Consider the following 25,736-nt stretch of genomic DNA (forward strand, 5'->3'; position numbering starts at 1 on the left):
AATCAGTGTGTTTTTACATGAGTAGAATGTGCCCTTTTATTTAAAATGCATCTCTGGGTTATTTGTGGGGCATAGAAATTCGTTCATCCCCACCCCCCAAAATATAGTCTGGCCCACCACATGGTCTGAGGGACTGTGGACCGGCCCCCTGCTGAAAAAGGTTGCTGACTCCTGGTGTAAAGCGTCCAAGTTGGTATCCACATGAGATTGCATTTATAGGAAAAATGTTCAAATGAGATTCCTGCATTGTAGGGGGGTTGGACTAGATGACCCTCGGGGTCCCTTCCACCTCTAAAGTTCTGTGATTCTGTAGGAAGGGCAGCAGGGTCTTCTGACCATTGCACAGCCGGTGGGGTGTTTCTCCTTCCAGACTTGAGGTCTCTTAGCAACCTTAAGGGCTTGCAAAACCCACTTTGGTTGTGGAATTCATGACCTGTGATGAAGATGATAACTTTCGTTTTGCTCTTCTTGCAGGCCTGCAGCTCAGGCTAATGGGTGGCTTAACCGGGAAGGGAAGAGTGGAAGGATCTCTGACGAGGTTTTAACTTAGCTGCTAGCTGATAAGAGAATCCAGCTCTGCTTAAGTGAGGCCAATGCAGCTTCTATAAGTGCCGGCCTTGACTCTGAAAAAAGCAAACTGAGCAATTGGGAGTTAATACTTTATTAGCAAAAACGGGATCTGCGCAGGAGTGTCAGACCTAATGAGCACCGCAACTCGTCTCCAAGAAGTCTTGCTCCCATGAAGCAATTGCTGAGACTGAAGGGCCCCACCATAGCTGTCAACTTTTTCCTTTCCTTGCGAGTAATCCTATTCGGAATAAGGGAATTTCCCTTTTAAAAAAAGAAAACATTGACAGCTATGGTCCCCACCTCCCCACGGCTGCCTGTTTCTCTTGGCCTCCCTCCTCCCCTGGCCTGCTTCAGCTTCTGCCACTGAGTCTGGTCTTCTCTCTGCCACGGACTCTCCCCGCTCACTAAGCCCTGTTGCCTCCTCAGCTTCCGACACCACCTCTTCCCCCCATCCTCTCCCTCTGACCACTTACGGTCTTCCCATTGCCAATCCCTGGGCTCTGAGCCCTCTTCCCTTGGGGGTTCCCCGGCTGGTTTCTCCCACTATTCCTGTGTGTCCAACCAGTCCATGAAATATGTCAGTTTGAGTCTAATATCTACATGGTGCCTAGGGAACAACTTGCATCTTAATATCAGCAAGACAAAGGAGACGGTGTTGGACTTTCTGAGGAAGAGAGGAGAACTAGCCCTGCTGTACATCGGGGAGGGCTGTGTGGAGAGAGTCTCTTCCTTTAAATTCCTAGGAGTTTATCTCAGTGAAGACCTTACTTGGAAAATCAATACAACCCAGGTGGTTAAGAAAGCCCAACAGACACTCCATCTCCTCAGAGTATTGTGGAAGAACGATGTCAGTCAACGTCTGATGATCTCCTCCTACCAGTCAACAATAGAAAGTGTCCTTTCATACTGCATCACGGTGTGGTACACTGGTTTGACATCATCTGATAGGAAGTGCCTACAGAGGGTGGTGAATATAGCACAAGATATTATGGGCTGTCCCGTGAATCTACTGGATGAAATAGCAGAAGAACGTTGCCTCGGGAGAGTGAGGAAAATTCTCAGGCATGATTCACACCCTGGCCGGCACTTTCTTGATCTCCTGCCCTCGGGCAGAAGATATAGAAGCATGATTAATTGTAAAGAACAGCTTCTATCCGTGGGCTGTTAGGCTATCTGTTAGGCTGCTGAATGAAAAGATAACAAGAGGGCAACTGACTTTCAGGTTTGGTGGGTGTGCGTCAGTAAATGAGGGGAATTAAGACTAAGAGAGCTGAGTGGGGGGTGCTCGTGTAATCTCACTGTATACAAGTTGTACAAGTGACAATAAAGTATTTCATTTCATTTCCCTAGTCATCAGTTCTCGGCATATCCAGTTTGCATATTCATTCATTCATTGTGAAATCCTCTTGAAAAGTCACTAGCATTCTGCTGCGAATCTCTCCCTAATATACACATTTTTGGCAAAGCAAAATCGGAAGGCATTTCTGTATGGTTTTCTTCAGTGCTATTATTCTGGAAAAAGAGGTGCCGGAACTCACCATGAACTCTTTGTTCTCTTGTAATGGAAATGGCATCCACCTGAGAGGTGCCAGAGCTGAGTTCTGGCGAGTTCCAGCTGAGAAAAACCCCTGGTTATTTTTGCTAACAGTTGCTAGTATGTGCATGTTTGGCAAATCAGTGCACATTAGTAGGCTCACTTTTAAGGCTCATCGGATCAACTTTCTTTCTCCCTCCTCCCTAGTTGGCACCTGTCTGTAGCACCCTGCTTGTGGTTAACGCTTAGCTGGAATGAAATATTCAACGCAGCAATAGAGAAATTAAAATAATATTTTATTTGTCAGACAAATAAATGTGAGGCACAGTGGTATATGGTTACCAAGCTCTGGCCTGCCCTCCTGCCATTATGGCCAGCACTTATATTCCCTCAGCCCAGCCCCCTTGCTCCTCCTTTGGCTGCCTCTGTCCAATCAGCCTGGTTAAAATTCCTATTGGCTGTTCGCTAGAACCAATCATAAAAGATACACCCATTTCCTATTACCTTTTATGGGAGACAAAGAGCTATATTTCCTTCTATTTATAATTGGCAAACAGCCATTAACCTCTACAAGGCACCTTAATTACCAGATAACCTTTTGCCCTAGACTAGGCGCCTTAACTAACATTTCATCTTTTGCCCTATTGCCCTATTCACTCCAAAACAGATCTTTTGTTCATCTTCCCACACATTATCAATGAAAGATCTCCTTCTTTGGAGGTCATTAAGCAGAGACTTGACAACCATATGTCAGGAGTGCTCCGATGGCGTCTCTCTGTCTGGCAGGGGTCCGGACCCAATGGCCCTCATGGTCTATTCCAACTCTTCTATGATTCTATGATTCTTACTTTCTAAATCCTTTGCATAATTACATTTAAGCCAATATATTTCATACATATATAGATTTTTTAGAAGAAAGGGAACTTAGTAAAAGCTAAGCTAAGTTTTCTAAATTCTCTGAAGCTTTAAAGCAGCTCCAAAGAGAGAGAGGCCTCTTCCTTAGCCAGCTCTGTTTGTATTAGCTCTTGCTTTTTTTTTTTAACCTTAGGAAGATGTAGCTCAAGTTTAATGGGAGGCACAGTGTTTTTGCAACCTTGATTGATTGTATTCTATCATTTGTATGGTCAGTGTGACCTTTTGCTCCCAGCCTGTTTTATGACCGCAATAAACCAAAGGGGCCTCTGACAAAGACCTTGCCTGCGACAAAGGCAAGAAACATGTGAATTTAAGCTCATTTTTGGAATACAGGAATCTGATCAAAATATAAGCCTTGATTAAAAATGCAGGCTATGATCAGATGCCTCATTCCCCCCTTTCAAGCTCAAGGACCTTCCCAAGTGTCCTTGATAGCTTGACCTTCATCATATTCCTGAGGTAAAGCTCTGTATAGGGCCATGATATGAGGTAGAGTTTCATTTGAAATCATCTTGCTAATTGTACTTCTAAAACATGAAATGATACATGGCACCATACACAAAACCATTACTACTACCGTCAAGAAAAACAAGCAAGACAATAGTATCCCTTTGAGTCCCGTGACATTGGGTAACCAGTTGGTCAGCCATCCCATATCCCATCCTTCCCATGTTTGTACTGGGACATGTGCTATATTCTCCATCTTTGTGGCCAACACACGGATCGCCTCACCATTATCAGAAATGTTAAAGCAACAGGCATTCCCTGTCAAGTTCAAGACTCCACATAGGCCTCCCTGCCTGGCAAGTACATAATCCATTCCCATTTTCAGCTGCAAAATGGCGGCTCTACTTTCATCCAACTGTTGTGCAATAAGTCTCAAACTCTGGGCCGTTGCATTGGTTACAAGTTCCACTACTGCTTGCAATCGAATTATTCTGTTTAGATTATAAATAGGATCTCGAGCCCCTTGTATGAGCTCATCAGGATTCCAGGAGGCAGGTTCATAATAGGCTATAATGCGCTCTGGTGGCCAATCATCAGTATCGCTCCAACTTTGGGTACTTCCTCCTGCTATATGAGAAATATCAGCGTTTCTTCGTGTACGCTTGGCCGAACTAGTGGGCATAATCCACATTGGTGGTAATACCCATCCCAGGAAACAAGTCCCACTCCATTTGGAAGGGAGTTTCTTGTATGCCCATTCTCCACATATCCACCACAACCATCGGGTCTGAGGTCTTTGGTACGTGGAGTGCATAAGGCGAAATATCAAAAGGGGCATAGAGCTCACAGTGCAGTATGTTAGATTGCCTTTTTCTGTCATAGTTATGTTCCACACCATTTTCCATGCATGAATAAAAGGAGGTGCACAGGGCAAGGTATTCCGAGTTCGATAGGTAGTACCGTTTGCCCAGGTTTGACTATTCTTAATATAATCCCAAGTATAGTGGCAATGAGAAGAGCCTATCATGGTAGAATCAGCTGCCTCTGATGATTTATGTACACAGAATTCCCCTTGTACAGGTATAACTCGTATTGGTTTAGTTGAGTTCCATCCGGGGAAATTCTGTACTTCTGTTTGGTGTGGCATTTCGCTTACCATACCAATGGCATTTAATGGTATTGGTAATAAGGGCATACCTCCCTCTGAATCATCTGGCCCAAGAGAGCAAACAAGGCAATTGGTCCTATTTGCAACATTGGCTACCATCTCAGCTAAGCCTACCCACATATTGTGGTTTTGACTGAATCCATATTTAGCAAATTTGCTCAAATTCAAGGACCCTTCCCCTTCCCAAGGGATCAGGATTAATAATAAAATCATGTTGATGTCTAGTATATGCATTCCTTCCACAAAAGATTACCTTATTGTGATAACAAAAAAATATTAGTCCCAATATAATTCCTCCAGTGACAAAAATGGGGAACCACCAAGACCAAAACATATGTCCCAAGGATCCCCAATGAGTAATATCTCTGATAATTGTTCCACAGGGGGGGGGGCAGTCAATCAATTGTATAAGAGAATCTTCCCGTTCACAATCGCTGGTTCAGATGCTCCTCAAGCTTCAGGCGTGCGCAGGTCAGCCAGCTTCCAGGTTGTGGCTGCAGCAGGCCGGTCGTCTAATGTTGCCCGTGACCTAGCCCGTTCCCCGTAGGGCTAGATACAGGGGTTTTTGGAGAGAGTCAGTTTTAAAGGATTAGAGGGGTCACCTTTGCACGTCCAACTGCCTTCGGACTTCTTCAAACGGGAGTGATGAATCCAGGGGGTCACCTCAGCTACCTTCACCGCTGTTGGAGTAGAGAGCAAGACGGTGTAAGGTCCACGCCACTTAGGTGCAAGTGGATCGCGTTTCCACTCTTTCACCCATACGCTATCGCCAGCCTGGAACTGATGAATCGGCTCGGCAATGCTGCACGGCGTGCGCTCGAGGGCCCACCTGTTAAGAGAAACAAAAACACGGGAGAGAGATTGCACTTGTCCCTGTGTCACATAGTCTCCTATTTGTTTGAGGTCAGCTGGAATATCCTGAACAAAGGAGGGCGGCCTCCCATACAGGAGCTCAAAAGGTGACAACTTAAGTCTTTTTGTGGGTGCGCACCGAACACGAAACAGTGTTATGGGTAACACATCTACCCATCCCAATCCTGTTTCCTGGGTTAATTTTGCCAATTGGGTTTTCAGAGTCCGATTCATTCTTTCAGTTTTCCCTGAACTCTGAGGCCTATATGCTGCATGCAGTCTCCATTTCACTTGTAGGACTCGACATACTTCTTGTACTACTTGATCAATGAACGCTGGCCCATTATCACTTCCAATGCATCTAGGTAATCCAAACCTTGGGATCAATTCGGTGAGGAGTTTCTTAGTTACCTCTCGTGCCTTTTCAGTTCTGGTGGGAAAAGCTTCAACCCATCCAGTAAGAGTATCTACAAACACAAGGAGATACTTGAATCCCTTAGAAGGGACCAGCTCTGTGAAGTCCACAATTAGGCTTTCCATGGGGACGTATCCCACATGTTGGATTCCAGGAGGTTGTACCGGTCCCTGCCTGGGATTGTTTTTAGCACAAAGAACACATTTCTGGGAAATGCAAGTTGCTAATTGTGATAGGTTAATAATATACAACTTCCGACTGAGACTCTCTCTGGTTGCAGTACCGCCAAGGTGAGTAGATTCATGATAATTTCTTACAATTGTGCCTGCTAAGTGATGAGGTACATAAATCCTATTGTCTGGCAGGATCATCCAACCGTCCTTCACAATCGCCCCTTCCTGTTCAGCCCACTTCCTCTCTTCTGGGGTATAGTGAGGTTTAACTTCTTCTGGAACTACCTCTGGTATGAGGGCTGCTATAAATCCTCCCACAGGCTTTTGGGCTGCCTCTCGGGCTGCTTTGTCAGCAGCATGATTTCCTCTGGTTATTGGATCCCTTCCACGTCCATGACCTTTGCAGTGCATTACAGCAATCTGTTCTGGAGCCCATACTGCTTCCAACAGGATTTCTACTTCAGGTCCATATTTCAAGGCCTTCCCGTGGGCTCCGATTAGACCTCTTTCTTTCCATAGAGCTCCATGTGCATGCAGGGTTAAGAAGGCATATTTAGAATCAGTATAGATGTTTGCCTTACATCCGGCTGCCAATTGCAGAGCTCTAGTTAAACCTATAAGTTCAGCTTTTTGTGCTGAGGTGCCAGCAGGCAAAGCTTCAGCTTCCACAACTTCCTCATTGGTGACCACAGCATATCCTGCTCGTCTGGCACCCTCATGCAGGTAACTGCTACCATCAGTATAATATACAACATCTGGATTTTTCAATGGTTCATCTTTCAGATCGGGTCTACTGGAATAAACTTCATCCATTATTTGGAGACAATCATGTGATTCTTCATCATCTACCTCTGGTAGGGGCAGCAAAGTTGCTGGATTGAGCATATTCACTACTCGTAGATGAATCCTGGGATTTTCACACAATAGGCCTTGGTATCTAGCCATCCTTGGGTTTGTTAGCCAATAACTACCCTTATATTCCATAAGTGTCAGAACAGCATGAGGTACATTCACATACATTGTCTGGCCAAAGGTAAATTTATCAGCTTCTTTGACAAGGCTTGCAGTGGCCACTACTGCCCTTAGGCATGGAGGCCATCCTTTTGCTACTGAGTCCAATTGTTTTGACAAATAAGCTACTGGACGGTTCCAACTTCCTAATCTCTGGGTCAGGACTGCCGCTGCAATCCCATTCTGTTCATGTACATACAGCTGAAAGGGTTTTTCCGAATTAGGCAGTCCAAGGGCTGGGGCCTCCATAAGTCGTTGTTTGATAGCTAAAAAGGCTTGTTGCTGCTCAGGTCCCCATACGAATGGGTCCTTTTCTGCACCTCGAGTGCTTTCATGTAAGGGCTTGGCCAGACTGCTGAAATCAGGTATCCATAGTCTACAAAACCCTGCTGTTCCCAGGAATCCTCTGAGTTGTTTCCTTGTGGTAGGTTCCTTAATAAGGCAAATAGCTTCTTTCCTCTCTGGTCTCAATGCTCGTTGTTGGTGTGAGATGTCAAAGCCCAAATATTTGACCTTTTCTAAACATAACTGTGCCTTTTTCTGGGAAACTCGGTAGCCAGCTTCCCAGAGCAAGTGGAGCAGTTCCTCTGTCCCTTCTTTACAGGTATCAAAATCCTTTGCCGCTAGTATAAGGTCATCTACATATTGCAGAACCACCTTTTCTCCAGGTATTGAGGGGTAACTTGTTAAATCTTTCGCCAAGGCAGTACCAAATAAAGTTGGGGAATTTTTGAATCCCTGGGGCAATCTTGTCCAGGTTAGCTGGCCTTTTGTTCCTGTCAAAGGGTCTTCCCACTGGAAGGCAAATATAGGTTGGCTCTGTGGTGCCAGCCGGCAACAGAAGAATGCATCTTTCAAGTCCAATACAGTAAAAAATGTTGCTTCTGGTGGGATCAAACTCAGCAGGGTATATGGGTTTGGTACATTTGGGTGCAAGGTCTCGATAGCCTGGTTTACGAGCCTCAAGTCCTGTACTGGCCTGTATTCATCTGTCCCAGGTTTCCGAACAGGCAAAAGGGGTGTGTTCCATTCTGATTGGCAGGGCTTAAGCAGACCATATTTTAATAGGCGGTCCAAATGTTTCTGGATGCCCTCTGCTGCTCGCCGGGGTAAAGGATATTGCTTTACAGATACAGGGGTAGCCATAGGTTTTAGGGTTACTACAATTGGAGCTATATTCTTAGCCATTCCTGGTGGGCTATTTTCGGCCCATACTCCTGGTGGCACCTGTAGGGTTTGGAGGAGCTTGTTTAATCCTGTATCCAATGTGGGTTGGACTTGCAGGGCTGACATTAGGCGCCATGATTGTTCCTTAGGTACTGAGAGGGTAATTATTCCTGCTGCCTTTGATGGCAGTTTCATTTCTGGACCTTGAGGAGTGAAGGTGATTTGGGCCTGCAATTTGGACAGCATATCTCTACCTAAGAGAGGTATTGGACACTCAGGTATATACAAAAACTGATGGGTTAAACGATGTCCCCCAATCTGGCATTCCAAAGGTTGAAGGAAAGACCTCTTAGCTGACTGACCAGTGGCACTTTTAATGACTACACTTTTGGATGCCTTTTTCTGCAATAGTTCTGGGAGTACTGAGTATTCAGCCCCAGTATCAATCATAAAGTCTATTAAATGGCTCCCTAATTGAATCGTGACCGTGGGCTCCTGGAAGCCTAACTTTATGGAGTCCGGTCGTTCCTAGTCTTGGGTAAAATCCTCCTCTGCCAGTCCAATGAAATTGTCTCTACTCTGTCCTTGTCCAGGTCTCTGATATCTTCCATTTCGGATCATTCCCCGTCCCCGTCCCTGGTTTCTTGGGCCGGAGCCTGGGCCTGGGCCTGGGCCTGGGCGTACTTCTTCCAACCTCAGGGGTTCAGGACACTCCCGCTTCCAATGACCCTCCTTCTTGCAATTCGCACATTGATTCCTTCCCAGTGGTGGATTCCTTCCCCGCCCTCTCCCTCCGTTTAAAGGGCGGTAGTCTTGCTTCACTGCTGTGGCTAGCATCACCATCTTTTCCTTCTGCCACTTCTTCTTCTCTTGTTTCTCAGCCTCATCCCTATTCCGATAAACTCGGCGTGCAATGGCCATAATTTGGCTCATCAGCATCCCTTCCCATCCTTCTGATTTCTGAATTTTCTTACGAATGTCAGAAGCACACTGGGCCACAAATGTAGCAGTAATCATTCTGCTGTTTTCAGGGGCTTCAGGGTCAAAAGGAGTCCATATACGATAGGCTTCCTGCAGCCTCTCTAAAAAATCTCCCGGACTCTCATTTGGTTTCTGTTCTACTTCTGAGACTTTAGACATATTAGTGGGCTTCTGGCATGCCCTGCGGATACCTTGCACAAGCGTCTGGCGGTAGGTGGTAAGCCTGGCCAGGTGAATTGCATTGTTTGGATCCCAATTAGGATCTTCCAAAGGAAAGTTATCCTGGAGATGACGGTCAATATTAAAAATATTTCCCACTCTGGCCTGCTCACGCAAATATCTGTGCCTTTTCAATTATGTCTCTTCTTTCCTCAGTGGTGAACAGAGTATTCAGGAGTTGGCGGCAATCTGTCCAAGTAGGACTATGAGTATTTACTATTGAAGTCACCAAGTCCATCATAGCCTGAGGTTTTTCTGCGAAAGATGGGGTGTGTGTTTTCCAATTCATCAGATCCGTAGTTGTGAATGGAATGTACTGGAGGGTCGAAGTTCGAGGTGGCCGTGGTCCGGGTTGCCCGTTAACCAGCACAGGCTCCTCAAGTGCATCAAATACTCTTCTAAGAGGGGCTACTACGTGACCTTTCTCTTCGCTTTGCTCTAGGGGCCTCAAATCATAGGGGATGGTATCTGTCCCAAGGCGTTCTTTTAGCAGCTTTATACGCCTGGCTGTATTGCTTGCTGACCGATCAAGGTCTTCCTGTAACTTCTGTAATAGTTCTCTAGGATTTGGATGTACAGGGGTTTGGGGTGGGCAATTGGTTGTTCCACTAAAGGAGACTGTAGATGGAGTTCTACTGGGACTCACAGGTGGAATAACCACTTCTGCTTGGGCTTTCTTATAGGACTCCAATGCCTCCTGAAGATATTTATCATAATCTATCAAGGAATCAAGTTCTGTGACTCCACCCCCATTATTCGTTCCACTTTCTTGCCTTGGGGTTACAACTGGTGGAGTATTTGGATTAGGCTCCCTTCGATGTGGAGCATAGGGTGGAGGTGGAAGCACCTCTTCCTCTGGTCCCTCAAAAATGGGCTTGAGTTTATTTGGCAAGATTCCTTTCCTAGCTTCGGCTTTTACAGCCAATAATTTGCATCGTTGGACTTTGCATTCCCTTATCCATGGAGGATTTTTATTTAATGTGCTCAGCCAAGAATCTATATATGAAAATTGTTCTGGGCACCCTCCCGTTTCTTTGGCGATATTAGTCCAAAGTTTGCTTACTAAATTTATATCAAAAGTTCCCTGAGATGGCCATTCAGTATTTTGTTTCGGCCACTCTAATTCACATAACGTTCTCAAGCGCTCTGGCGTCATTTTGACTCCATATGCTCCTGAGAAGGCTTTCTTAAAATTATTTAACATACATTCAAGAGGTGTATTTTCCCCCTTTGAACCCCCAACTCCCATTGTATGGCCCTGTGAAGTATCCACTCAGTCACTCACACACTCGCTTCGTGGGGTTCCTTGCCCAGTGAAGTCGCCTTACTGGGAAACGAAGTACTACCCACTCCACACTCAGGTCAGCTACAGATTGTACTTTCTCACACATACAATGCGCTGGATACTTCACCACACTCTACTTCCCAACCTTTCCCTTTTCCTCCACCAGACCACCGTCTGATGTACCCAACCACCTAGCGTACTCAGTTTCCCCCTTACTGAGACGCAGAAGTTTGATCAAGACTTCTCTTCCTCCCAATTAATTGGAGGGCCAAAACCCCTTTGTGCACTTACCCTTAGCGGATCCCTCTTTATTTCTCTGGTTCCCCCCGGTCCGTCGCCGTCGGTGAGCAGGGTATCAGACAGACGAGACTTCTGCGTTCCCCTGGAAAAATGTTCCAGTGCGCGCTGGGTAAGCAGTTAGTGGTCCTCCCTCTTGTACCCTGCCCAGTAAGGCGAAGGGGCTGCGTTCCAGCAGACCACTTATCCGAGTCACAGAGGCACCATAAAATGTAGCACCCTGCTTGTGGTTAACGCTTAGCTGGAATGAAATATTCAACGCAGCAATAGAGAAATTAAAATAATATTTTATTTGTCAGACAAATAAATGTGAGGCACAGTGGTATATGGTTACCAAGCTCTGGCCTGCCCTCCTGCCATTATGGCCAGCACTTATATTCCCTCAGCCCAGCCCCCTTGCTCCTCCTTTGGCTGCCTCTGTCCAATCAGCCTGGTTAAAATTCCTATTGGCTGTTCGCTAGAACCAATCATAAAAGATACACCCATTTCCTATTACCTTTTATGGGAGACAAAGAGCTATATTTCCTTCTATTTATAATTGGCAAACAGCCATTAACCTCTACAAGGCACCTTAATTACCAGATAACCTTTTGCCCTAGACTAGGCGCCTTAACTAACATTTCATCTTTTGCCCTATTGCCCTATTCACTCCAAAACAGATCTTTTGTTCATCTTCCCACACATTATCAATGAAAGATCTCCTTCTTTGGAGGTCATTAAGCAGAGACTTGACAACCATATGTCAGGAGTGCTCCGATGGCGTCTCTCTGTCTGGCAGGGGTCCGGACCCAATGGCCCTCATGGTCTATTCCAACTCTTCTATGATTCTATGATTCTTACTTTCTAAATCCTTTGCATAATTACATTTAAGCCAATATATTTCATACATATATAGATTTTTTAGAAGAAAGGGAACTTAGTAAAAGCTAAGCTAAGTTTTCTAAATTCTCTGAAGCTTTAAAGCAGCTCCAAAGAGAGAGAGGCCTCTTCCTTAGCCAGCTCTGTTTGTATTAGCTCTTGCTTTTTTTTTTTAACCTTAGGAAGATGTAGCTCAAGTTTAATGGGAGGCACAGTGTTTTTGCAACCTTGATTGATTGTATTCTATCATTTGTATGGTCAGTGTGACCTTTTGCTCCCAGCCTGTTTTATGACCGCAATAAACCAAAGGGGCCTCTGACAAAGACCTTGCCTGCGACAAAGGCAAGAAACATGTGAATTTAAGCTCATTTTTGGAATACAGGAATCTGATCAAAATATAAGCCTTGATTAAAAATGCAGGCTATGATCAGATGCCTCATGTCTACAAACAGGCCACAATCTCTTCCTCCGTGAAACGAGGCAGCTCCCCTCTGGTCCCCGAGTTGCCGGTGTCAGCGAGATCCTCCGATCTCGTAGCGGTAGATGTAGATGTAGAACCTCAGCAGCTTACAGAGGGTATTGGGGCATATCTCTTTGACTTTGCGGAAGCCCATCCCCTCGTACGTCCGATGGGCCGCCACCTGCACCATGGAGGTGCCCAGGACCACCTCCTTGTACCCGTGCTCCTGGGCGAAGAGGAGGACTGTCCTGGTGAGAGCCTTGCCAAGTCCGTGGCCCCGGTGCTCCTTTGCCACAGACATGCGCTTCAGCTCCAGTGCCCTGCCACGCAGAGAAGGGTTTTCTGGGTGGGTGGCGGCGACGATGCCCGCCACTTCGCCTCCGGCCTCCGCCACCCAGAAGCTGCAGTCTTGGGGCACCAGGTAGGTCTGGCGGATGTCCTTCATGTCTGTGGCGAGGGCCTCGTGAACATAGTCCGCCCAGAGGCGCTTTGTGAAAATCCAGCCCACGGCCAACAGGGCAGCCACGGCACCGAGGGAAAGGAGAAGGGAAGAGGTGCCCAGGTAGGTTGCGAGGAGCGCGCCCAGGAGCAACAGGTGGGTCTGGGGGCAAGAGAGAACATGCCGGAAACCCGCAGGAGCATGTTCGTTGATCCCCCGGGAGAATATCGTGCGGGCGGCTTCGTAGTCCCGATCTTCATACCTGCGAATGTGGTACTCGCCCATCTTGAATTTGCCTTCCTCGTCTCCCTGGAAAACAGAACAAATGGCTTGTCGGATTTCCTGGGGTGGGACTAATTGCTCCTTTCAAGCGGATAGGGGGAGCCTCTAAATTGGCAGCCCCTCTTGGGGGCAGTGGGACTACTGTAATCGCTCTCCACGGGGCTGCCCTTGAAGCTGTCCCAGAAACTCCAGCGGGTGCAGAATGCTGCAGCGAGGCTCCTCACGGGGTCCCTGCCATGGGAGCATATTCACTCAGTGCTTTTCTAGCTGCACTGGCTCCCGGTGGAGTACAGGATCAGGTTCAAGGTGGTGGTTTTGACCTTTAAAGCTCTTCACGGCCTAGGACCCTCGTACCTATGGGACCGCCTCTCCTGGTATGCCCCACAGAGGACCTTAAGGTCCATAAATAGCAACACCCTAGAGGTCCTGGGCCCTAAGGAAGTCAGATTAGCCTCAACCAGAGGCAGGGCCTTTTCAACACTGGCCCCGGCCTGGTGGAATGCACTGTCTCATGAGACCAAGGCCCTGAGGGATCTGATTTCTTTCCTCAGGGCCTGTAAGACAGAGTTGTTCCGCCTGGCCTTTGGCTTGGAATCAACTTGATCCCCTCCCCCTCTTTCCTTTCTCCTTTCTCCTTCTGTGATGGAACTCCTATTTGGGGACTTCCCTGGCTTTTTTCTGGCCCATGTAGGACCAGTCTGGATAGTTGGCCTTGGTGAAGATTTGACGTTTTCATCCCCAAAAGTTTTTGATTTGAGTTTCTACTGAAATGAGGCTGCATTTTAATGTTGTACTTTAATCTTGTTTTCAAGTTGTATTTTAATCAATTGTTTTTATACTTGGTGTTAGCCACCCTGAGCCCGGTCTTGGCTGGGTAGGGCGGGGGTATAAATAAATATTATTATTATTATTATTATTATTATTATTATTATTATTATTATTATTACCGGGGGGGGGGGCAGAAAGAGACACGGGGGATGTCGGAGGCATAAATTACTTTTTTCAATTGTATTTTATTAAGTTTCAACATTTTTAGCACAAACGGTCATAACACAATTTCGTCTTTTATTTTTGTCAACTTCCCACGCCTTTTCCCAGAGTTGCTGTTTCTCCCCTTCTGCACCCTATTTTCAATCTACCGAATCATAACCACAGTTTTATAATCTAATTACTTCTGTTGCTCATAGCTCAAATCCTCCTCACGAGTTCATTATACTATTGTAATTCTTTAAAATAGTCCGAAAAAGCAATCAATTCTTCCATAAAACACTCATCATTAGGTTCTCTTAATTTTTCTGTTAATTTCGCCAGTTCTACATATCTTACTTATCCATTTTGGTTGGAACTTCTTCTGCACCATTTCTGCACGTATAAAATCCTAGCTGCTGTTGTTACATACATAAATAACTTCAACATTTTTTTATTTTGATGGGGGTGGGATTTCTGCCTCTATAACCCCTAACAGAAATGCTTTGGGCTTTTTTGATAAACTCATTTTAAACATCTTTTTTATCTTGTCATGTATCATGGAGGCATAAATGACTATCAGACTTTGAAAAGCTGGCATCCCTGGATCAAGTTCATCAGTTTTGTTGAACTAATTAAACTAATGAGCTTCAATTGGATTTTGAACAAAGGAAGGGCTGCCATATTTCAAAAAGTGAAAAAATCCGGACACAAGCGTTGTTGAGCTATTTCCCCCCCCCCCCCAAAGTTTAAATGAACTTCAAAAAATTGGCAGCAAATACGACACTGCAGACATGGGTTGCCATACATCCAGATTTCCCCGGACATTTAACTGATTTCTGCCCAGACACTGCTTCCGACTGCAGTATTCCGTGTATGTCTGGGAAATTCTGGATGTATGGCAACCCTAACACAGGTGTAATTAGCTGTGACAGCTTTGAACTTTATTGGGTTATTCTCTTAGTGGGCTGTGCAAGCTGCTATTCAGAATAATGCTTTTGACAGGGTCGGGTGGGAGGCCAGCGGGAGTGGGTTTTAGTATTCCCAAATACATTGAGAAGCACGGCTCTAAAGCCAGATATCTAAAAACAGCACACTCCTCCATCATCACCCACAACAGACAGATGCCAATAGGACAGTCTATTCAGGGAGTGGGTAGACTTTTGGGGGCTTGGGACCACCAAGACCCATGGCAAACTCTTGAGTGGGGGGCAGATTCATGTCAAAGTAGTCCCAAGTGGTGAGCAAAACTGGGTAGGGCAAAAACTCCAGTTCTTAAAGTTGCTTTGCAAAAGACCTTCCAGTCACCTCCAGTATTTTCAATCCCTTAAAAGAAAAAGGGGTGGGGGGAGAGGACACACACATTTTGGGTGGTGTCACAAAACTCATTTTTTACGGATACATTTTGGTGAGGGGGGGGGGACCGCTAAAAAGTTTTTGGTGGGGTAGCAGTCGGAGCCTGACCCCCCTCCCTAAAAGCAAACTATTAATTTTAAAATAGATGATTATTTGAAACGGAAACAAACTGGAGGTGCTTTGAGAGCGGTCAACAAGAAACCTTTTGACACAGCCCAGAAAGAGACCCAGAGGAGCAGTTGGTTAAATATTAAACTTTATTTATTGGTGGGGGGAGCACCCAAAGTAACTTGGTGGTGGTATGCAAGGCAAGAAACCCCCCTTCCCTCTCACCCTCCCCCCCTTCATCCCCATCAAAAACAGATTACTCTTGCATTCCACTGCAGCAACAAGACTTTGCCCCTTACGCTCTCCCCTCCCCCATTTGCCAGGATTAGGCTGGGGGGCTCTGAGTCATCTTGTGGTTGGGGGAAGGGAAGTCCAAACACTGCTGGGTCATTTGCAATTGCAGAGGCTTCCCCCCTTTGTGCAGTGGAGGCCAGGCTGTGCTGCAGCCAAGTTTCTTTCGCTTGGGGTGCCACAGGGTTTCCTGCGCATGAAACAAGGGACCCTAAGCATGCAAAGCATGTCTCTGGTCATTGTATTGCATTTATATCTCGCCTTTTTAATAGGAGACTCAGGATTTGAACCTGAGGCCGCCTCAGGGTTTCCTACCCCTCCTACGGGCATCTGGTTGGCCACCTAGGATGCTGGCCTCGGTGGGATACTGGCCCATAGCTGTCAACTTTCAGATTTGAAAATAAGGGACCAGCAGCCTCGAAAATTGAGGGACGTGGGTGGCGCTGTGGGTTAAATCAGAGCCTAGGACTTGCCAATCAGAAGGTCGGGGGTTCAAATCCCCGCGATGGGGTGAGCTCCAGTTGCTCGGTCCCTGCTCCTGCCAACCTAGCAGTTTGAAAGCATATCAAAGTGCAAGTAGATAAATAGGTACCGCTCCGGCAGGAAGGTAAACGGCATTTCCATGCGCTGCTCTGGTTTGCCAGAAGCGGCTTAGTCATGCTGCCACATGACCCGGAAGCTGTACGCCGGCTCCCTCGGCCAGTAAAGCGATTTGAACGCCGCAACCCCAGAGTCGGCCACGACTGGACCTAATGGTCAGGGGTCCCTTTACCTTTAAACTCGAAAATAAGGGATCAGTAGCCTCACCTGTCCCTACGGGACAGTCTACGGGATATCTAACAATCCAGGATAGCAGTGGGAAGCAGCGGGAAACGGCGCTGGAATAAGGGAATTTCCCGCAAAAAAAGGGAAGGTTGACAGCTATGTGCTGGCCTGGTCCAGCAGGCTTTGCTTATGTGGAACACTCTCAGCCCTGATAACTCCAGTGCACACCTCTCTCTCTCTCTCTCTCTCTCTCTCTCTCTCTTACCTGCTGCCAGGTGTGTGAGCAGTCCTGATCGTAGGACCTCCAATCCGCCTTCTCCCTTAACCTGCCTGCAGCTTGGTTTTGCAAGCTGGGCAGCTGCCAGTGAGCGATTCTCCTCCTCCTCTTCCTCCTCCTCCGGGAGCAGCCAACCAGAAAGCAGGCTGCACGCAAGCTCAAAGCAGAGATCCAGCCTTCTCCTCCAGGCAAGCAGGGATCCTTCCCCGCACATCAGCCCTGATGCCAGATCCCACCCACTGCACACATCACAGCCTCCCTGCCTCCATTGCAATCAGTGAGAAGGGCAGCTGAGCAGCAAAGCTGATGCATTTTTAAGAGGATGTGGAAGTTCCTCCCTTGAAGCTTTTAAGGAGGAAAAAGCCCATCTGGGTGCCTTCGTTTGCTCAAAGCTCACAGAGCTCTGCACTGATGGTCTGTCTGTTTGCTACCTGGCCAAGCTCAAGGTGTTACAACTGTTGCAGGAATTTATGTACAGGTTGGGGGGGGGGGGTTGCCCCTCCAGCAGATATCATGCACATGCAGCCCACTACCAAAATCAGCACAATCACTTTTGTGGCTCTTGTGATTTGTCCCCACAAAACACTTCATCACAGTTTATTCAAAGGGCCTCTGCTGCACGATACCAAATGTAAGAATTCACTGATAAACGTATCTATGTACTGGCTCACTGGGAAAACTTCAGAAATTCATATAGACATGTGAGCTCAGCTACTCAGCAGCCCCTCTGCCTGAGTGATAATCCCTGGCATCCTGATACCTGAGTGCCAGACAGGTAGCCATTCCAGAAATAACAAACCCAGATGAAGACAAAAGGGTGTGATTAACTTGGCTGGGAAACAGGGAAATGTAAATATCTCTTTTGTTACACTTGATGGGTGTTTGGTGGAGGGCAAGGAGAACCATGGGGCAGGGTCCAGGTTGCTCAGATTACTTCCACCAGACCTCCCCTTTCATGATGTAACCGTGATGTATTAGTGATGTAGTTTGGAGGGGGTGTAACATGGGGATTAGCAGCTAATAAAAGTTTGGGGACTCTTTTGTTCAGGGCTTCCATCTTGTTCCACCTGGTGGCAGGTGGGAGTCCTGTCACTGTTAGTTCTGTTGGTGCAAAATGTAAGTGTATAGAAAGGAGAATTCCTGGATGGCAAGAACAAGGTTTGGCGGAAGTATTCGCTGGTGAGAGAAGCCCAGCAGATTTAGAATCACAAAACATACAGCAAAATGTAGAAATATGGGCTCTTAGATCTTTAAAATACAGGTGGCGACCATTTTACTTGCGTCTGATTGATGCACAACACATCTCTCTCTCTCTCTTACACACACACATACATACAGCCTTCCTCTTGCCCCAAAACACAGTTATGACAAGGAAGGCACTTGGCTCAGTGGTGGAACATCTGCATTTCATGCAAAAGGTTCCGGCGTCATCTCTAGGTAGGGCTAGGCAAGGCTCCTTTCTGAAATCATGAAGAACCCCTGCCAGTCAGTGTAGACTGTATTGAGATAAAGGGACCACATAGTAGAGGGATCAAGCTTGTTTTCTCCTGCTCTGGAGGGTAAGACTTGGACCAACGGCTTCAAGAAACAAAGAGATTCCGACTAAACATAAGGAAGAACATTCTAACAGCAAGAGCTGCTTGACAGTAGAATGGACTCCCTCTCCTTCCTTGGAGGTTTTTAAGCAGAGGTTGGCTGGCCATCTGCAGTGGATGCTTTAGGTGAGATTCCTGCACTGCAGGGGGTTGGTCTAGATGACCCTTGGGGTCCCTTCCAACTCTACAGTTCATGTTTCTTGCCCTTTTTCTAGAGCAACCACAAGGCTAACAGAAGTGTCTTGCTTTTTCGAGAATTCACTGCGCTCTACATGGGGCTACCTTTGAAGGCGACTACAACTAATACAGAATGTGGCAGCTAGACTGGTGACTTGGAGCACCCGCAGGAACTATATAACACCTGTCCTAAAAGAACTACATTGGCTCCTAGTGTGTTTCCAAGCACAAACTGAAGTGTTGGTGCTGACCTTTATAGCCCTAAATGGCTTTGGCCATGTATACCTAAAAGAGCATCTCCACCCCAATTGTCCAGCCTGGACACTGAGATCCAGCTCCAAGGGCCTTCTGGTAGTTCCCTCTTTGCAAGAGATGAGGTTACAGGGAACCAGGCAAAGGGCCTTTTCGTTAGTTGCATCTGCCGTGTGGAACACCCTCTCTGCAGATGTGAAACAGATAAACAGCTATGGGATTTTTAGAAGACATCTGGAGGCAGCCCTGTTCAGAGAAGTTTTTAGTGCGTAATGTTGTACAGTGCTACCTTGGTTCTCAAATGCCTTGGTACTCAAACAACTTGGAACCCAAACACTGCAAACCCAGTAGTAAGTGTTCCGGTTTGCAAGTCTTTTTCGGAAGCCAAACGTGTTCAGTTTTGAGTGTTACACTTCTGATCTGAGTGCACACTTCCGTTTTGTGTGTTACAGTAACCCTGACCCTAACCCTAGTGCTTTTGTTATTTATTTTGCATTTTTGTTTTTGCCTGGAGCCCGGTTTTTGTTCTGTGTGGAACCCAGTTCAGCTGCTGATTGTGTGACTGCAGTACATTGTTTATTGTTTTCATTTTATGAACCAGTAGTCTTGTTAGATAGGTTTTGGAACGGAATGGATTAAGTTTGAGAACCAAGGTACCACTGTATTGTGCTTTTACTGTTTTTTCGTTGGAAGCCACCCAGAGTGGCTGGGGCAACCCAGTCAGATGGGCAGCATATAAATGATAAATTGCTGCTATTATTGTTTTGGCAGAAAAACTTGCGAGAACATTCCCCTGTACAAATGTATCGGAGAGATTTATTCTTGGCCCTTGGTTTATAGAAACAGTAGTCATAATTTTGCGACCATAATGTAGGGAACGCAAAGAAGGAAAAGCATTATCTCCTCAGGTAGGATCACATCTCAAAGGACACACCAGAGACACAGATCTCTGCCAAAGACAACTGCTGGAGTTATTAAGCTAGTTCAAATGAATGTAGTTAAGAGGTTATGTTCCATCTGAAAACAGCAGCATTTGGGTTGCATTGAAGAGCACGGAGAATGAATTTCCTGCACATTTAGTCAGACGCAGAGCTCAATGTGCTGTATGCCCTGAGGAAACAAACAGAAATCTTTGCATCAAGGTGATGTGATGGAAGGGCCTCTGAGGCCTGAGCCCATCCCAGAAGGCAAAAAAGAAAAGAACAAAGGCCCTTGTGACAGCAGCAATAGTCTCTTCTGGCACTCTGGCTCTTCGGTCGCTTGCCACTTGGGCCAGCAACAGTCCTCTCAAGGAACAAGGCAAAGAGCGGCTTCTGTGCAAGTTCAGAAGTGCTGAGATGAGGCCACCAGAGAAGCCCACTTTCTCCAGCAATGAAAACTCAGTCCTGTAAAGCCACACACCCCTTCCAAACCAGGACTCCCATTTTCTTACAAGCACCTTGGAAGCAAAAAGGAAAGGATCCTTCTGGAAATATTACTAGTTACGGTTTCCTTCATTACTAGAATTCCTTGAAACTTGGCTGTCAAGTGCCCTCTGCAGCAAACTGGAAAAGTCCGAAAGGAGACACCCTTTTTCTCAGCACCAGAACAAATCACTTCCAATTCTCTTGGCACCACGTAATCAACAGCACCAAATGCCCAAGGGACAAATGGGATGAAAGACCAGACCCAGGCAGACACCATGACCACTCCCCGGTTTCCTTCCTCAGTCCACGGAGGGGATATCATAGCGATACTTGGAAACGGTGCAGTTAGCCAACCTGCCATAGATGGTGGGCAGGACATAGTGGTGATACATGCGGAAGCCAACGCCCTCGTACATGGCGCGGGCCTCATGCTGCACCATGAGGGTGTTCAGCACCACAGACCGGTAGCCATGCTCTCGGGCAAAGGAGATCACTGTCCTGCAGAGGGCTTTGGCAATGCCAAGGCCGCGATAGTCCTTCCGAACCGACATGCGCTTCAACATGAGCTCTCCCAGGTGCTCCTCAGAGGGCCTGGCACCCACAATGGCCACCACACACTCATCTGCCTCGGCCACCCAGAAACAGGAGCCCTTGTCTCCCAGGTAAGCAGCCTTGATGTCCAGCAGGTCCTCCTGCAAGCAGTGGTCGATGTACATGGACCAGATGTAGCCTAGGAGTTGCCGGCCGACGGCCAGGAGCAGGGTGACGGCCAGGATGGGCAGCAAGAGCGATTTGGAGCTGGTCAGCAGCAAGCAGAAGGTGCAGGCCAGGAGCAGGATTAGCCAGGGCTGCTTCAGCATGTGCACGCACAGGGTGGGCACATATTCGCTCATCCCTGTGGCAAACAAGTCGCGCGCCGTCTCGTAGTCCTCGGGGCGGTACTCGCGGATGTGGTAACGCGCCATGGTGCACCGGCCAGAGATGGGCACCACTGGAGGAGGCAGGCTAGTGGGAGAACACTAGAATCAACAAACAGAAAGGAAAGGTTGTTACCACACAAACACACATATGAGAGAGAGATATGTGAGTGTTGGACAAGGACCTGGAAGAGAACAGCACTGGAATCCCCACTTGGCCACAAAGCTCACTGGGTGACCCTGGGAGCTGGTTGTTGCCTCTCAGCCTAACCTACCAAACAGTCAACAATTTATTTGTATGCCTCCTTTCCAAAGTTCAAACCTTGCTCAAGGCAGCTTACAATATAAAATGTTAGTAAAGGTAAAGGGACCATTAGGTGCAGTCATGGCCGACTCTGGGGTTGCGGCGCTCATCTCGCCTTATTGGCCGAGGGAGCCAGCGTACAGCTTCCGGGTCATGTGGCAGCATGACTAAGCCGCTTCTGGCGAACCAGAGCAGCGCACGGAAATGCCGTTTACCTTCCCGCTGGAGCGGTACCTATTTATCTACTTGCACTTTAACGTGCTTTTGAACTACTAGGTTGGCAGGAGCAGGGACCGAGCAACGGGAGCTCACTCTGTCGTGGGGATTCAAACCGCCAACCTTCTGATCAGCAAGTACTAGGCTCTGTGGTTTAACCCACAGCGCCACCGGCATCCCTAATATAAAGCATCTAGATCAGGAGTTGTCAGCCTGGTCCTTACCACGCACTTAAGGATTCTAGGTGGGCTGAAGGGGGTTCTACGGCACAAGCTGAATCCTCCTTCCATTGAGCGCTGGTGGGCGGTAAGGAAATTTTACCATCAAGTAAGATGCATTAGTGGCCGGTAGGTATAAAAAGGTTGACTACCCCTGATCTAGATAGATGAATGGTCTTACGAAGTGCCTCAAGCAAGTGCCAGCATTAGGGTGTGGTCCTACTGCTGGTTTTTTGTTTTGTTTTGTTGGCACAATCATCATTAGGTTATCCATGTCAATCCTGCAGTTCCCATTTGGAATAGCAACAAATCACATGAAGCTTACAGGTGAAAGATGTGCTGATGGACACCAGTTTGGGATAGCTTTAGAAGAGGACTGGACAAACTGAGGGAGCGCATAACCCCAACACTTTTTGCATTTTTTACTTTAGTCAGCTTGCTTTTAATTAATTCACATACCGCCCTTTACCCTTACCTCTCAGGGCAGTTCGCAACATAAAAACCCATTTTTTAAAAACACACACACCACAAAACACATAACAAGAGCAAGAACAAAAAACCCCCAATAATCCCCACTTCCCCTCCCACAAACACATTTAAAAGCAGCGCTGCCTTTGTTTTTTTGTGTTGTCCATTTTTTAAAATAAAAAACCTAGTTTTAATATATGCATGCGTTTGCTTGTTTAAAATACTGCAAGTCATGCACAAGGCGTGGCTAATAACTATAATGCAATAACAAACAAACAAATAAAATAGAAATAGTGATAGTAATAATAATATTATATAATGTGATTTTGGTTTTAAACGCAGTGTAAGGTAGTCTCTGCGGGAATATATTGTATTTAATTATGGGGTATCAGAGTTTTTAGGGGGCTAACCAGGCTGGGATAGCTGGCTTGTTGGTTTTTGAATGTCTGATGTAGATTTTTTTCAGTTTCGTTGTTCTGTATGGGACAATGACAATAAAGATTATCATATCGTATAATAATAATAATAATAATAATAATAATAATAATAATAATAATGGCAGCAGCCAGGAAGGCTATGCTGTGTTTCCACTTTTGGAGTCGAACACTTTTGGGAATGGGAAGAGGGGGCAGCGCTGCTGTTGCTGCTGCTCTCAGGCCCTGCCTTTTGGGGGGTCTCCCCATTATTTTGGGGGTCCACCTGGCCGGCCACTGCATGGGCCGGGCTGGCTTCGCTGCCTGGGGGGCTGCCTCCAGCCTGACCCTCCAGGCCGCCTCCCTCGCCCACCCCAGAGGGCGACGGGCCTCCCCCCCCCCACCCCCGTCGCCATAGCAACCCCCGCGGCCCCGCCGCCTCACCTTCTCCCCCGGCAGCGACGCCCCACGCCACCCTGCGCCTGGCGATGACGTCGCTTCCGGAGACGGGCCTCCCCGCACCACGTGACCTTAGGGGGCGGGGAGAAACACCCGACCACAGAACGGCGCCGGGAGACGGAGGCTTATAAGGAGGGGGAAGGGGAGGAGCCTCGTCTCTCCGCGCGGTGGGCGGGCTCTCCCGACTCCGCCGCCAATCAGCGCGCAATTGGCGGGGGAAGGAAGGGCTCGGCCCTCTCTATGGTGGGAACCATAGAGTTTAAGAGACCTACTGTATTATATATCTTTATATATGAAGTGTGCATATCTCTATCTATATAGATATGAACTATAAATATATCTGGAAGTATACATACAAATATTTATGAGGATTTTTTTATATATATATAGTGCATGTATATTGTGTGTTTATGTGTATATATATATATATATATATATATGAAATATATTGTTGTTGTTGTTGTTGTTGTTTAGTCATTTAGTCGTTCCCGGCTCTTCGTGACCCCAAGGACCAGAGCACACCAGAGCATGAAATATCTGGTCCACCCCATGGACCAGAGCATGAAATATATATATATATATATATATATATATATATATATATATATATATGAGATATATAAATGCAGATATAGATTTGTCTGAAATGAGCTATAAATCTATATAGAAATATATATATATATATATATATATATATATATGTCATATGTATGTGTGTGTGTATATGTGTATATGTGATATAAATAACTTTGAAATATATAGATTCAGATATATAGTTCGTGTGTGTATATATATATATATATATACACACACACACACACACACATACATACACACAATATATGTTTGTGTGTGTGTGTGTGTATATATATATATATATATATATATATATATATATAAAATACAGGATTGAAAGCAAGCTGAACATGCAGCACATATCTCTCTGTGTGTGTGTGAGTGAAGTGTGTTTGTGTGCACACAAAATCTATTTAAGTGCCTTGGCAGGAAAGCCATGACTCCAGAGTAGACCTATAGAACCTAGTGGACTTTGAGCCGCAGCTGAAGGGGAACAGTTAGGGTTCCCCCCCAAAAAAACCTAAAAACTGTTTGTGAATCCCCCCCCCCCCCAGCCAGGCCTCGCCTTAAGCATTTTAAAACTGCATTTTCCTCTAAGACAAAAAGCATTAGCTAAGCATTCCGCCGCTTGCTGTAACTAAAAAAGATTGCAACAAGGTAGAGAACAGAGCCCATTGTCTTCTCAGGCCTTTCTCAGAGCCTTTGGCCTTGCTAAGAACCACATTGCAACTTGCTTTCTGTCCGGGAACCATGCCAAAGCACAAGAATGAAACAACTGGAACACACTGAAACCCTCTCACCCCCTTTCTGGGAAGGGTCCAAAAATGGTCCCAAGACAGGAGCTTTCTGTTCATGCTCAGAGGAACTCATGGGCAGGACTCTTGAAGAAGGGGGAGGGAACTGGAAGGGGATATAAAAACTATGTGCAATGGCTGTGAACTTTGTGCTTGTTTTGTGACTTATCACACTTGCTCCTCTGCCCACCCGGGTCAAAACTCTTTCTCTGGATTTAACCCCTTGGTGTTGTTTGGCTCCTTTTGTCTCTGCTTGGGTGCAACATTTTTCCTACCCATGGTTTAAAGGGCCTAGAGAGGCTACACAGCCATGGCGAGCTCGGTGTCCCATTCATCTCAACATTCATCTGCTCCAAGAAGGAGGAAGGTTTTACTCCGGTGTTGATTTAGCAGGGCATATAGTGGGATGAAGAGCTCCCTCTTTCGCCTCCCTCAGCTCCCTCACCTGTCACCCTTAAATCCTTTCCTGTGAGGCCGAAACACCTTCTTCAAGCCCTACCTTAAGGGCAGCCCTGGGCACCCTTACCTGAACTTGGCCGCTTTACATCTGAGTAGACCAGCGCAGGAGGAGACTGCATGGCCATGGTATAAACTATTATTTGCATCGCTGCTCTTTGAAATATCCGGTCATTTCTGTAGTCCGCTCTCTCCCCATTCAAAGCGCTCTTAGAAGTCCTTGTTGTTGTTGTTTGTTGTTTTTTAAAATGTATTTTTCTTAAAGATTTTCTTGGTTTACAAAAGTACTGTATGTGCAATGTCTCTCTCTCTCATTTCCCCCCCTCCAAGTAACATTTTTTACAGGTCAGTTTCATTTGTTGAGACATTAGGAAGTTTTTATGTCAGTTGCTTAAGTTGCTTTTATTCTGCTTTTAAAAAGCAAAAAGAAAAGAAAAGGGGGAAAAAGCCAAATGTGGAGAAGACCAACTGCGGAAAAGAATGAAAGCTTGGAGAAGACTTAAGCAGCAGGAATCCCCAGAGGCTCTTCCTTCTGTCTGGCAGAATCTTTCCCCCACTTTTGCAGGATTCTAAGGACCTCTAGCCTGAGTCTCTTGCATGTGTGAATATCCCCCATCCTTGGTTTGTGTGTGCATTGGGGTTAATCCTG

The 25,736-nt window shown here is 46.5% G+C and overlaps 2 protein-coding genes across 2 annotated transcripts; both read right to left on the reverse strand.

The window, feature by feature from the left end:
• Positions 1-645: 645 nt before the first annotated feature.
• Positions 646-16,981, reverse strand: NAT8 (N-acetyltransferase 8 (putative)). Its single transcript, XM_083571943.1, has 3 exons — positions 16,825-16,981; positions 12,339-13,100; positions 646-2,332 (listed from the first exon to the last, which is right to left on the reverse strand). The coding sequence occupies exon 2, from the start codon at positions 13,074-13,076 to the stop codon at positions 12,405-12,407; it is 672 nt and encodes a 223-aa protein (XP_083428069.1). The 5' UTR covers positions 13,077-13,100; positions 16,825-16,981; the 3' UTR covers positions 646-2,332; positions 12,339-12,404.
• Positions 16,982-19,656: 2,675 nt separating this feature from the next.
• Positions 19,657-23,351, reverse strand: LOC310742436 (putative N-acetyltransferase camello). The gene is made up of 2 exons (XM_083571945.1): positions 23,247-23,351; positions 19,657-21,285 (listed from the first exon to the last, which is right to left on the reverse strand). The coding sequence occupies exon 2, from the start codon at positions 21,229-21,231 to the stop codon at positions 20,566-20,568; it is 666 nt and encodes a 221-aa protein (XP_083428071.1). The 5' UTR covers positions 21,232-21,285; positions 23,247-23,351; the 3' UTR covers positions 19,657-20,565.
• Positions 23,352-25,736: the final 2,385 nt, after the last annotated feature.

This window comes from Podarcis filfolensis (assembly GCF_964270895.1).
Source record: "Podarcis filfolensis genome assembly, chromosome: 9".
In the NCBI taxonomy this organism is placed as follows: Eukaryota; Metazoa; Chordata; class Lepidosauria; order Squamata; family Lacertidae; genus Podarcis; species Podarcis filfolensis.

What these genes read in the sequence shown, in the direction of transcription:
- NAT8 (XM_083571943.1), bottom strand. Translation starts at nt 13,076, where the DNA reads ATGGGCGAGTACCACATTCGCAGGTATGAAGATCGGGACTACGAAGCC.
- LOC310742436 (XM_083571945.1), bottom strand. Translation starts at nt 21,231, where the DNA reads ATGGCGCGTTACCACATCCGCGAGTACCGCCCCGAGGACTACGAGACG.